The sequence below is a fragment of the Sprattus sprattus genome (genome assembly GCF_963457725.1).
Source record: "Sprattus sprattus genome assembly, chromosome: 5".
In the NCBI taxonomy this organism is placed as follows: domain Eukaryota; kingdom Metazoa; phylum Chordata; class Actinopteri; order Clupeiformes; family Clupeidae; genus Sprattus; species Sprattus sprattus.
Window position 1 is genome coordinate 36,482,310 of NC_137924.1, and position 13,464 is coordinate 36,495,773.

The 13,464-nt window shown below is 40.0% G+C and overlaps 1 protein-coding gene across 1 annotated transcript; it reads left to right on the top strand.

The window, feature by feature from the left end:
• Positions 1 to 4,832: 4,832 nt before the first annotated feature.
• snapc2 (small nuclear RNA activating complex, polypeptide 2) lies at positions 4,833 to 7,174 on the top strand (the record flags this gene model as incomplete). The annotated part of the gene is made up of 4 exons (XM_080839801.1): positions 4,833 to 5,063; positions 5,216 to 5,389; positions 5,527 to 6,073; positions 6,633 to 7,174. The coding sequence occupies 4 exons, from the start codon at positions 4,833 to 4,835 to the stop codon at positions 7,172 to 7,174; spliced, it is 1,494 nt and encodes a 497-aa protein (XP_080695927.1).
• Between the last annotated feature and the right edge of the window lie 6,290 nt (positions 7,175 to 13,464).

Here is a 13,464-nt window from a genome sequence, read left to right on the forward strand (position 1 = left end):
TCTGTCCAAATTGGCTATTGAAGTGCTAGATTTTTGCATTGTTCACAAGGTGGCCTTACCCTACAAATGAGTCATAATGAGCTAAGAGGCCAACTTACAAAACGGTTGTCGATGTTTGGCTATTGCTGAAAAAGGGCTTTGAGCCTACCTCACTTCAGGGGGCGCTAGCATTAGCTTGGACCATTAGTGGCAAAGCAGGAAGCATAGCAATCTCATAGTGGTCAATGCCAATTGGTTAAAGGCTGATTTAATGGTTTCAAAATTAATCTTAAACCTATGCCCAGAATGCAACAACTGGAAACAATCCCCAATGCAGCGTGGTCAGACCCTATCTATTCACCAAGTGAATTTGGGTCTGTTAATACCAGCCTATAGGTGCTCTCCACTGGGCACAGAGATTCTTTTGTTCCCTTGTCTGCTTGGACTTATTGACCTCCGGATGTAAACATGCCGCACGTGATGTAGATAATGTGGATGTCTTTGTACTGCTAATGAGCAGTTCAGAATATTTTATGGTGTTGCACTTAATGTGCTGTAATGTGTTGTAATGCTGAGCACTTTTATGCCATTTATGTCTGTATACGTATGTATACGTGTGTATGTAAATGTCTCTTTGTATACGTGTGTATGTATAGATCTGAATGTATCTATGCCTTAAGCTGCTACAGTTGTATGCAAAAGTTTAGGCACCGCTGGGCAAAATCAATATTCTGTTGATTTTTGAAATTCAAAAGAAGTGACTACAACCCCTGCAGCAAAGGAACATTATAAATGAGGATTTATTGAAATGTTTCCGCACCAATGTTTATCTAACATTATCAGCACATTATAAGTGTATTGTATGTTTTATAACGTGGTCAAGAAGAAGGCTCATGTTGCCAATTACTGTTACATTTCTAACATTGACGAGAGCAATACATAAATTGCATTATCATTCTGACATTTTGACTTGTAGACAACCCTGTTCAATGCATCTCATGCCAAAAAATGCACCTGTTTTGGTTAATCTAATGACAGTCTCACCGATTCGCATGCCAAGTCAGCCTTGAAAGTTGGTAACTTTGTAAATGCCACAATTATAAATTATAAATGTGTTATTATGACACCAAAGGTGTCTTTGGGGGAAAAAGAAGCAGAATTTCAGGAAAAGAACCCCTTGACTGTTAGCATGTGGGCGAATCTATTCTCTTTAGGGGTTTTCTAGCAGCCAGTGGCACAGGAAACACCATACTAATGAAGGGAAAAATGGGTTCCTCTAAATGGCATGCAGTCAGTAAAGAAACGGAAGCCTACAAGATTTTGGTCTCTACAACAGGACAATGATTCAAAGTATACCTCAATATACACTATGAATTACTTCAAGAAATGCAAACAGTAGCTTTTGGAATGTCCTGCAGTCCCCAAACTTAAGCATGGTTGAAAATCTTAAACATGAATTGACCTCATAACTTGATCTGCAAAGAAGAGTGGGTGAAAATTCATAAATCAAGAATAAAGAAACTTTGAACTGCCTTAAAAAAGTATTTGCAAGCTGTGATATCTGCCAAAGGAGTGTTACTAAGTGCTGACTCAGTAGGGTGCACAAACAAATGCACATGCCACAATAACTGTAACATTTAAATCTTTTTTCAGGTCCTAACTTAGCAAAACAGCATTAAAATCAAAATGTCTGAAAAACCATAAACATGTACTTACAGCACGCAATCGATATTGCATCCAAGCTTGCCTTGCATCGGCACATCAGCAGCCACAGGAACCCAGCCCGATTAATGTCCCTAGGTGCTACCGCTGGCGTCTGATGGGGGTACAGACAGAGAAAAGGGACGGAAATTGGACGCTTCAGTTTGCCATACCTCAGCTCAGGGTAAACAAAACCATGTCAGTACAGACAAATCTCCACAGACATTGGCATGTGGCATGGATATGTAGCAAAAATCACGTCTAAAAGGATAGCCAATTGCTAGGCCCGCCTGAGATCTAACTGATTACTTGTTGTCTGTACTTCCAGCTCTTGGAGCAAAATACCTAGCTTTTCAGCCATAAATATCTATGTGTATCATTTTATAATTTGTCTACACATTCACAGATCTATGCACGTATTTACAAATTTGTCTTCATATGTACAAATCTAAATACACTTGGAAATATCATTACACATTTAGAGATTTTTTTCTAACGTTTACAAATCTGGTTATGCACACATGGATTGAGATGCCATTACACAACTCTCCACACAAACTGGTTAAAACTGCCATTATAACAAAACAGTTGTCTAAAATACCCTACTAGGATGTCTACTAGTTAACAGCCTACAGATGTGCAAACCAGCATCAGCACATTTGCCAGCTAGTTTCACTAAAGTGGGATGCTGCTGCATCGTTTCCACCTAATCCACTTGCAGAAGCTTACAGTGGCCCATTTACACCACACCGTTATGCATAATTTATACTTATGCCTCTGCTCATGATCCTTGATACATCTTGTAAACATATTTTGTATCAGTCTTTTTACCTGTGATATAATCAGATGCCATTATTGGCCTAGTTGTGATAGAATAATAGCTGACGCTAAACTTTTAGACAAAGATAAAGGTACCACGAGGTGAATCAAAGGTTCTGAAGGTTTATTTCCACGTACACCTATAGGGAGTCAATTCCACATCAAGGTAGACAGGGTAAAGACTGAATATCAATGTACAGTAAGGGTTTAAGTAATGGTCAGCTGTGGGAGGTCATATATCATTGGGGTGTGTTACAGGTGAGAGGTGGGACAGGGGCTTGTGAGTGGTAGGGGGGAGGTTACCCCACATGGGTTCCGGAAGGTACACACACAAAGGCAACATGGTAAATGGGTGATGTGTATTAATTCACCCTGGCTGGAGAGGATAGGCCACGACTGAGGGCCTCACCATGGGTCATACATGCTTGCAATGCACTTGTTAATATATGAATCAATGGTAATATCAATTTCCATCAGTTGTCAGCACCATAACTCTGCTTACCCTTATACTAGTAGTGACCTTATGCACACTATACCAACCAAGCTGTTCTACACCAAATATTCTGAATGCTGCTTATTCTCTCCATTTTCCTTCAGTATCAATCGTGCATGTATCTGAAACCTGCATTCAACATTGTGTAGACAAGCACAGTCCCACACTGACTCGCAACCTCAAGCATGGGAGGAGGTCGTGCTAGCAAGGAGGCTAAACCCCATGGGTGGTAGCATCTGACGCTAGCATGTCGCTTAAGGTGTTGGGGAGTGATGTTTACACTGCGCAGCACTGTACCAGCCGCCTACCTTTATATCCTTGAGTATATTCCGCATGTACGCTATTGTCCTGACTGATGTATTAATTGATCTGCTGCTTGTTTCTCTTATCTGCCCAGTCCTTTCTCTCCAGCACCCCCATCCCCCTTTTCTGTCAGATGGGTCCCCCCTTATGAACTGGGTTCTGCTCAAGGTTTCTTGTTGTTAAAAGGGATTTTTGTTCACCATCATCGCCTTAGTGCTTGCTCTATATCATTTTATATTATGCATATCTTTACATATATATCTTAAAGTGTTTGCATTGTTGTTCTTTTGGATCATTTCCAGGCCTCTTTTAGAAGGAGTTCAATGGAAAATCAAAGAGTAGGCCTATCCCTTTTTAAATGCAAAGCAACAAACTTCAGTTGTGGGAATTTTATGTTCTGCCTCACCTGATTGCAAAAACACCAAAAGTCAGTGAGGAATTCAAGCTGGACTTGGGAAAAGAAGCAGACAACAACAAGCATTTTGTTACTTAAGCAATGGGCCATAAAATATATAAAGGAAACAAACACACCACATGCATTCTTTCCGTTGTGAAGTTTAAATGAGTGTATAATTAGTATACAGGGCAAAAAAATTGTGAAATACGACGATTCTTAGCTGGCAACTGTGCTGTTGCTGGTAGGCACTTCTGCTGACTGTGACCTAGTTACCTAGCCTGCAAGTTTTAGAACATAATATGGCTCTTAAGAACGGCAGCTTTAGCTGCATGTGTCACATTCACTGTGTGTAAGCACCAACATGCACTATTAAAAATATCAAAAACAGATCTGCTGCTCCTGGTGATGTAGCACTTCTGTCATCTAGTGGCCGATCCCATTTTTCTGAGAAGAATAGCTTTACAAAATAATTGAAAAAACGACCCATTATTCTCAGTTACCTATGGTAGCGTGGCCGAGCGGTCTAAGGCGCTGGATTAAGGCTCCAGTCTCTTCGGAGGCGTGGGTTCAAATCCCACCGCTGCCAATACTTTTTGGCAATTAGTTAATTTTTGCAAAAAGTAACCCAGGCCAATACGTATAAATACATAACATCGTGCTTCGAAAGTCAGCATTTTGGGGTGTTAAAGAAAGGAGCCATGACAGTGACGTTGTCCCGGGCGATAACATTTCAGTAACAGCCAACGCGACTATCATGAACGTTTCGCTTTTTTCGTACTTTTTGAACCAGCGGCTCACCCGTCAGAGAACCAAAGTGACGCGGTAGTTTGGCTGACGGCAGCCAGATCATTTCTAAATAGTGGTGTACGTAAATCGGAATTGCAATAACAATGGCTTGCTGTCTCAAACGAATTTGAAACGTAGCAACAAATGCAGAGCTAGGAACATTTGCCACGTAAGTAAAGATTGGTCAATTCAATAATTATAATTGTGCTGTTTGAATACCAGTAACCCTCAACTTGTATTTCAAAACATGTATTAGAGATTAGCAGAGTACAGTAGCAGAAGCGAAAAGAGATAACGCTAGGTGGTATGGTACCGTTAACATTACGTGCTACTTTTCCTCAATAGCTCGAAGCGATGAAGCCCCCCGCCCGTTCCACTAGGTCTACGAAGTCCGTAGTTGAGTGTGTGGAAAAGAAACCATTACTCAAGACAAAGTTAAACAAAGATTCGCATGTGAAGGGAAAATGGTCATCCAGAGAACTTCGAACAATTGCAGCAGGAGTCCGGCAACAATTCAAATCTTGTCTCGATGACATAGACACGCGTGCTCTCCAGACCCGTGTGCCTAAACGTTCAATTCAGGAGGTAAATTGGCAATCTCTTTTTTTATACTGGATAATGAATGAATTAATCTGAATTAAACCATCTCTAGCAGATGATACAGTAGTCTAGCTAACGTGCTTGGTACATCTGCATTTAACAGGTGAGGCATTATTCACGACTTGAGTTGTTTTTAGGTCGAATCGTTGTTGGAGCCTCTGAAGTTAACTGTTGCAAGAAAAGTGTTCCATCAAGCGAAGAAACAGCTAAAGAACGAACGTGAACAGAGGGTTCCTATCCAGGTATGGACTGAGCTGATGGCGAGAATGGCCGGAAATCATGAAGAAAACATTTCCTCTGCGTTCTCCCGGGTATGGATTTTCACCTTTTTAACTTCATCACTCATCCAGTGTCAGTATGCCAAGCTTGATGTAGAGTATATTCCCTGATTGTCATATGTTTGTGTTCAGGGTTAGACTTCAAATGCCTTTTTTGTGTTGTATTACAGATGCTGGTTATAGCTGGCACAGAACCCTGCAGTCTCCAGCACTCCGATCCTCCCCGCCCCCTAAAAACCCCATCATCAGCCTTAACTAGTGTACAGACAATTTCAGGGTTCTCCACCAGTGGTACTGTTAACGGCTCGAAATCAGGTGCCCAGATTGGTTCCACTGGGGATGCACAACGGCTTTCAAGAATGGAGTGTGTGTCAAATCCCAATATTTCTTGCCCGGACAAGAATAACAGTCTACTCTCCAAGCCCTCTTTGAGCTCTAGCACGCCTGCCACGGCAGTAGTCTCAGAAACGTATACCAGTGCAATACCTTCGCCCTCAGTGAGTAGACAGCCCAGCTCATCACCTGTAGGTGTGTCCTCCTTGTCATCGTCATTGTCCCTGCACAGCCAAAGGTCAGGGGATGACCAGGGGGCTAAATCTAGCCAAGGCAACCCTTCTCAATCTGACGGACTGGAGAACACAGTGGACTTTGAAAAGATTTATACCTATCTCAGCACAGTCAGGAAGGGTGGCCATGAGCGCCATCTCACACCAATGGGTAAGTTGGGCATGCCCTCGTCTTTTTCCATATAAACCTAATGAAAACCCACTTACTTACAACTTACTACTATAGTTTCAATTCAAGGGGCATGTTTTTATTGGTTGTAGTTGTCCAAAACAGCAGTGACACTCATGTGTTTTGAAAATTGTGTCTGTCAATCAGTGAAGTTTACACCTCAAAAATAACCAGTACTACATTGAGAAGTTAGAGCTGCTGAGCTTCTCAGGTATAAACTTGTGCACGTTGGCATATTATTCCTATGGTCGGAAATGGTGTAACAGATGCAGAAAAGAAACCCCCTTGGATTTGGTTTAAAATGACCAAGCTATCTAAAAGGCAGTCATAACCTCACAAACTCCCAAAAAAGTAAGCACCATTGTCTCTAAGAATGGCTTGCTAGTGTGCTTTTAAGATAAGTTGTTAAACAGTACTGTTAATGTAGTTTGTTATTCAACAGTGGAGCAGAATATTCCGTCATCTGTATCTGTAGGTTTAATCTCCTCTGTTCTTGTAACATATAATCTAATAATAATAATCTATTTGTGTGATTCCTTAGAGTGTGCAGTGGTTGTGGACCTTATCATGTCTCTCCCTGAGGAGATTCCTCTGCTGGACTGTGATAATCTGCAGGAACACTTTTTGCAAATGTACGCCCGACTAGCCACTCCATTTAACCCACCACTAACGAGCATTGTGGCTGAACCCACAAACTTGGGTGAGGAAACATCATCACGGCTCACTGCTGAACCCACCAACTTAGGTGAGGAAACATCATCACTCCTTGCTGCTGAACTCACCAACTTAGGTGAGGAAACATCATCACGGCTCGCTGCTGAACCCACCAACTTGGGTGAGGAAACATCATCACGGCTCGCTGCTGAACCCACCAACTTGGGTGAGGAAATATCATCACGCCTTGTTGCTGAACCCACCAACCTGGGTGGGGAAACATCATCCGGCATTCAGAGCGAGGAGTCCACTGCGGTGCCACAGGCCCCCCAAGTGAAAGAGAACTGGGAGAATATAGGCATTTGTCCTCTAAATCCTTTAATGGTGCCCGTATCCCTCTTAGCACGAAAACAGGACACTAATCAATAAGATGTGACCTTAATTCAATAAGAGTCGTTGAGGTGGCGTTGTTTAATTCATGGACAGTTCAGTTTGTTATGGTGTTTTGTTAATAATAAAACACGTTTTAAATGCATTGTAGTTACTGACGGATTGTGTTCTTCCCCTACACATTTGTCAGTAGGTGTAATTTCCAAGAGATTGTATAATATAGTCAGCAGGTCGTCAAATTCTCAGTTGGTCCCCAGGGAATATTTTTAGATTTTGGGTGATTTTGAATGGAATGATGCACTAACATTTAGTCTTGCATGCCAACTACCTAAAAAGAAAATGAGTGTCATAAATGCAGTGACTTTCCATCTAGATCCTTAGAAAATTGTCAAGTGTAGTTTTATTCTTTTTTATTATTATTATTATTGGCCTTCATATGTACCTGGGGTCATTTACAGAGGGCCTACATTTAAGCTACAATCATACACATATGCAAACAGCTATAAAAAAACTAGACGTACTGCATTGTGGTGTGTAATATGATCTATGTTTATTAATAGGTATAATTTAACCCTGTAAAGACTGACACATCCAAGGATAGCCAGAACATGTTGATCTATGTTTTTTTAAGTTGAGCACTTTATTGAAATGTACTCATTTATGTATAATATGTTTTTTTTTGTATCATACTTCCTACATCAGGCCTTTAAGACAATTTATTGATCAAAAGTTTTATCTTGGAAAGAAAAACAATATTATTCAGTCCACTTGGAACATTTTGCAATATTTCATGTGGTTCTGTTAGTTCATGTGGTTGTGTTTTTTCAAACGGTAAGCTTTTTACCGCCTTTTTATTTCGCCTTGTGATAGGCAAAAAATGAAAAGTCCATACCCAGTGATGAAATGATGTGACCTTTTTGCACACTACCCCATGAAGGGAGCTTGAGTCCATACAAGAATTTTCATGTCATCAAAGAGTTGCAGAGATATGATCTTTTATGGTTAGCATCATGAATTGCAATACAAAGCCAATGGAGGGAATATTTCATGTGGGTTGGTTCTTTTTGTTTTTTAAACTAACCTTTTTACAACATTTTAATTTTGCCTTACTAAAGGTAAAAAGAAAGTTTTTAGCATCCCCCAGTGGTCAAATGTTGCAACATTTTTTCACCACGAAATGGGTCCTGAGCCCATCTACCATTTTTTGAGTCACCATAGAGTTGCTGAGGTATGATTTTTCTGTCAGCATCATGAATTGCAAAATTTTACTATAAAATAAATTATGAAATATTAAGTAACTATAAGTTGCTTCAATACAGTATAATGTTTATATTGAAATAATAATAAAAATAGAAATGTTATTCTGGAAGTAAATTGCAGCACAGTAAATTGCCAAAGAGCTTCCCTGCCAAATACTTGTGAGTTTTAACATGAAGGCTGCCATCTTGGATATTACATTCAAAGGAAAGGCCAAGTAATGCTTACAGTGCACTTCCAGTACACAGATAATGCACCAGAGGGCAGAAGACGTATCACATTGCTTACCACAGGTTTTTCAGGAAAATATTGATCCTGATGACGTAAACGTCTCAAAACCTCATGTAGCAGATACGATACATGATACAGATACATGATACAGATAACAAGTGTTATAGGGTTGAGTAAAACAATCATGCCATTTGTTTGGTAAACAGAAGAGGGGCATTTACTGTAATATTGGTAACAGCGATATGAGGAGGCTGATATTAACATAGACAGCATCAAAAGACTGTCAAAAGAGGCCAAATGTGGCCGCTGTATTTGCAAAACCAATATAACACACGGCCCCTAGTCCCAAAACCAATACAACATATGGCCCCTAGTCCCAAGTATTAAAACAAACCGTGAATTAAAGATGTAATGGTTAACCCACATTTCATTGTTCTGTGAAGACCCGGTGATTAGTAGTTTTCCTACATTTTTACTCCCATATATTTCAAACCAATCTTCAACCTTAAACAAGGTTATTTACTGAAACAGCAATAAATAGGAAAGATCCCTAGGTCTCCTAAAGCAGTGTGAAGCAGTACCACTTTAAAACTGCCATGACATGCACAACACGGGTATATATTATCATAAATAAGACAGGTATATATTATCATAAACAATAAAAAAAATACTTAAGCAGCAATCATCGGGAACCAAGCCCAAGGTTCAAACTGTTCCACGTAGGGAACAATTGAATGATTTTGTAAAGATGTTCCATAAGGATTTATCATGTCAGAGGACCAGAGGAAAACATGATGTAACTTTTTGTAGCAACTTCTTATGGATGATTTGTTTGAAACTGGGTAAATAGCTTCTATATGCAATTATTGATAAGCCTTTACAATTCCATTAAGATTGACCATTCACACAAGCATGTGTTAGCTGCTTAATTTTGATCTGCCATAGGTAACCACTTTGTTGAGCAAGCCAACTGGAACTTTAGGAGATGTAAGTAAATGTAGCCAAGTTAAAGCACCAAATTTCCATATTTTAGCATAAGCGATTCCTGATATATTGACCACACCTGTGAATTAACCGCGGTTTATCAACGTGACATAATTTTGTGACATAAAACTAAATGCCACACACACACACACAAAGAGTGAGAGAACAACAACAACAACAACAAGCAGAAGAAATATTTTATTATTTAATTGAAGACCAAAATATTAAGTTACTACAGTCTGTAGTTCCTGCAATGCAATGGAAACAGAAAGGCTGAAAGTGTTGGGGCCGTTCCTGAACATGTTCCCACACCACCTGGTGAGTGCCTAGAGTTCCTGCAGTGGAGAAAGCGCCTGAAGTCCTTTATCTGGTAGTGTCATGTTCATCTTTTTACCAGTACGTTGTTTAATGGAGGTTGAATTTAAGGTACATTGCCGCCACCCTCTGGCGGTTGCAGTGAGTTACTAACTATCAGGTGTCTAATAGCTCAATGAGAAACAAATGTGTACCGCATCCGAGTACTACCCACAGGGCTGCAGACATTTTATAAAATCAATATATAAATTGCGGTTAATGGTTGGGAAATTACGGTAGTATATCATCAATCTTTCCATGTGAGGAAAAATGGCAGCAATATAACAGTCCTGTTTCGCATCCTCTGTCTACCGAGCATGTTTTTATCCTATGTTAAATGGGGGCCAGGTCCTTTTATTCTACAACTACAATAAAACTAGTTTCAAACCTCACAAGAATCTGTGCTAGTAGAATAAATCATTTTACATAAACAAATACATAGATTGTGTGGGCTTTCCTCCATTATGGCATGGAATTAAATGTTTCATTTTTGGTCAAAGCTAACAGAGATTTCAGAGAAAGGTATATGAGTCACCTGGAGTGCTTGTATTGTTTTTGTCCATTATGCAGATGGGTAAACCTGACAAACCTTTATGGAATGGAGCAGAATGGACATTCTACTAGCTAGCTCATTTTACATGTCACAGAATAACTCACAGGTTTTCAATGGCACAAATTATCTCTTATGTTCTCCTCAAGTTTGTTTTACCCCATATATATATTAATACAATTAATAATAATTGATAATGGCTTTTCAAAGCCTGTTAAATATAGAAATAGTATTTTTCCTGAAAATAACCCCATTCCGTGTTCCTGCACAAATCACCATGGCAAGGACACAAAGGAGGCAAAATATTGGCCTAATTTGTTAGGTTGATTTGTCGATTTGTCGATTGGTAGATTATGAGGTTATTTCCCATGTTACCCACTTATCTACTAATTTAAAATATTAAACAAATGTAGCATCCCAAAGGCAGAGAATATAAACACGAGGTTGTCCTCCCTGCCTCCCCCCCCCTCTCTCCCTCTCTCTCGCCCTCTCTCTGTCTCAGCTGGTTAAGTAAAACAACATTAAAGGGGAGGGGGAGAGAGCAGAGAGAGAGATTGATGTGGTATCACATCCAGATCCAGGCTTGCAATTAGATAATGGCTCTGGATCAGCAGAGTGATGCTTTTAACGACCCCATTATAGATTGCCCTGAGAAAGCTATTTCTCTCCTGCTGGCTGCCTTCCCTTCATCTCTGACTGGCACATTTGCCTTGTCCACTGCCAGTGAATGTATAGATCCTGCCGTCAGTACTGAATTTGTTCCAATCCAGCTGAGTAGCCCTTACATTTAACACACAAAGTGCAAAACCATCTTTTCCACAAGATGGTATGCTAGCTGGTCAGCCTGCGGATCAGATCAAACTATACGGTTGTAAAAGAGCTGTGGTCAACACAAAACATTTCAAGATCAGGATATCCATCTTACGTAATGATCGTGCAGAACCCAGGCAAGATCTCTGTTTAGATTTTCACGGAAACTGTGTTAACAATGGCCTGTTTTTCATGGGCATTCTCTGCTCCATCCTAAATACTTTTTTTCTCATCACTATGACTTGCTGCATGCCTCTTTTGATAATTGGTAATGGTTGTGATTGGATTAAGGAGAATTAATTTTTAGAGGGAATGGCTGCGTATTTCTGCAGAGGCACATAATCAATGGCAAGTGCATTACTGCTTAGAGGGCATTTGAGAGCATCCTCGCCGCATATCTGTTTTTGCAGACTCCTCCTGCACTAGCACTACATACTGCAGATTCAAACACCAATGGACAACAATCTTCCAACCAAAATGCATTGAGTGGAAACAAGTAAAGAGTATTCTTTTTGAAATTATTTCTTTGCAAAAACTATTGAACAATTGAGCTTTTGAAATCTGGTGATGTTAAGAATAGAATAACAGAATTGTAAACTGCGGATGTATCTCTTTAAATGCAAGACTACTTGTAAATGTAAATTTTCTAAATGAGGTAAAAGGCATCCATTATTGGCTGTGGCGCCACTCTTGACATTAACAGGGAAGCCCAAACTCTCATGTCAGCTTTCTGTTGCACTAGCTCTCTATCTCTCCCTCTCTTCTAGTTCATATCCTCTGGTCCATAATCTGTCATTGTTAGCCCCATAATAAAGACAATCGGATTAGATGTTTACTATATTATTTAATAGCTTATTCCTTTATGTGTTAAACTATCAGAGGCAACAAAATCAGACAGAATAGAATAGATCAAATAGAATAGTCAGAATGTAAACACGACCCATTTGTGCAGGATTCACTTTTACAATGTCAGTCTTGTGGTGCGGTAAATTGCTGTGTTTTGACAGCGTGTGCAAATGTCCTGCAGAGGGGGATTGCAGGTGGGAGAACATGAAGGTCAGGGTAAGCACTCTCCTTAATTAACTGTTTCTGACTCACCATTTAACCACCCTTTGCTAAGCGCCAGCTCAGAGATATTGACCATCGGCAGTCTGCGGCATTTCCTGCAGGCCATGACATTCCCTTGCCTTTATATTCGGGCATAGCCCTGTATTCCATGCCCTTATTCCCCATAAACTTGCCTACACTGAATCAAAATCTGTCTACTTCAGTATTCAACAGAATTTGAATAGCTCAAACGAATGTAGTGCTGTTAGTGCCTGGGACCTAAGAGGCAGATTCATTGTAAAAATATATTTTTTTTTACTTGTCTTGGTTACTTTCGAATCTGCATGATCTCAAATTAATTCTAGATTTAAATTACTTTGATATGCTCTCAGCATATCAAACAGCAAAAACAACATTAAAACAGTTAAATCTATTTATTTTGCCAACACTGTATTTGCTTTGGGGATCGTGTTACTTGTGTTCTATTGATTAGGCCTCCTGTTCTATTGATTAGGCCTACTGGGAGGATTGGAATACATTTCTCCATGCATTGACTTTCTCTTCAGGCACTTGAGTTGCTAGGAGTGGCACTTAGTTTGAAACACTTTTGGGCACAGAGCCACCTGTGATCCCAAGGAATGGATACATGGATCTAGGATCTATGAAGCCCTATGTGTGTGTGTGTGTGTGTGTGTGTGTGTGTGTGTGTGTGTGTGTGTGTGTGTGTGAGAGAGAGAGAGAGAGAGAGAGAGAGAGAGAGAAAGAGAGAGAGAGAAAGAGAGAGAAAGATATTGGGGGGATGATAGTGGGGGGATAGCATGTTGGGTATGACCATCCAAGGTGGAAGTCTCGGGCATTTATCTTAAAGCTGAAGTAGCATTATGAATGTCATGTAGACAGAAAGCTACTTGACCTATACACACATTAATGAAATGAGCGCATTAGCAAGGTAGCAACATAAAGATCTAGCGACAGAATCTCAACCAAAACAAAACAGCAACATATTTTATATTAGCTCCTTAATATCATTGCTTTGGCTACTCGAAATTCAAACAAGCAGTAATCGAAGGAAAGGAGTGGTTTTATCGCGAGAGCT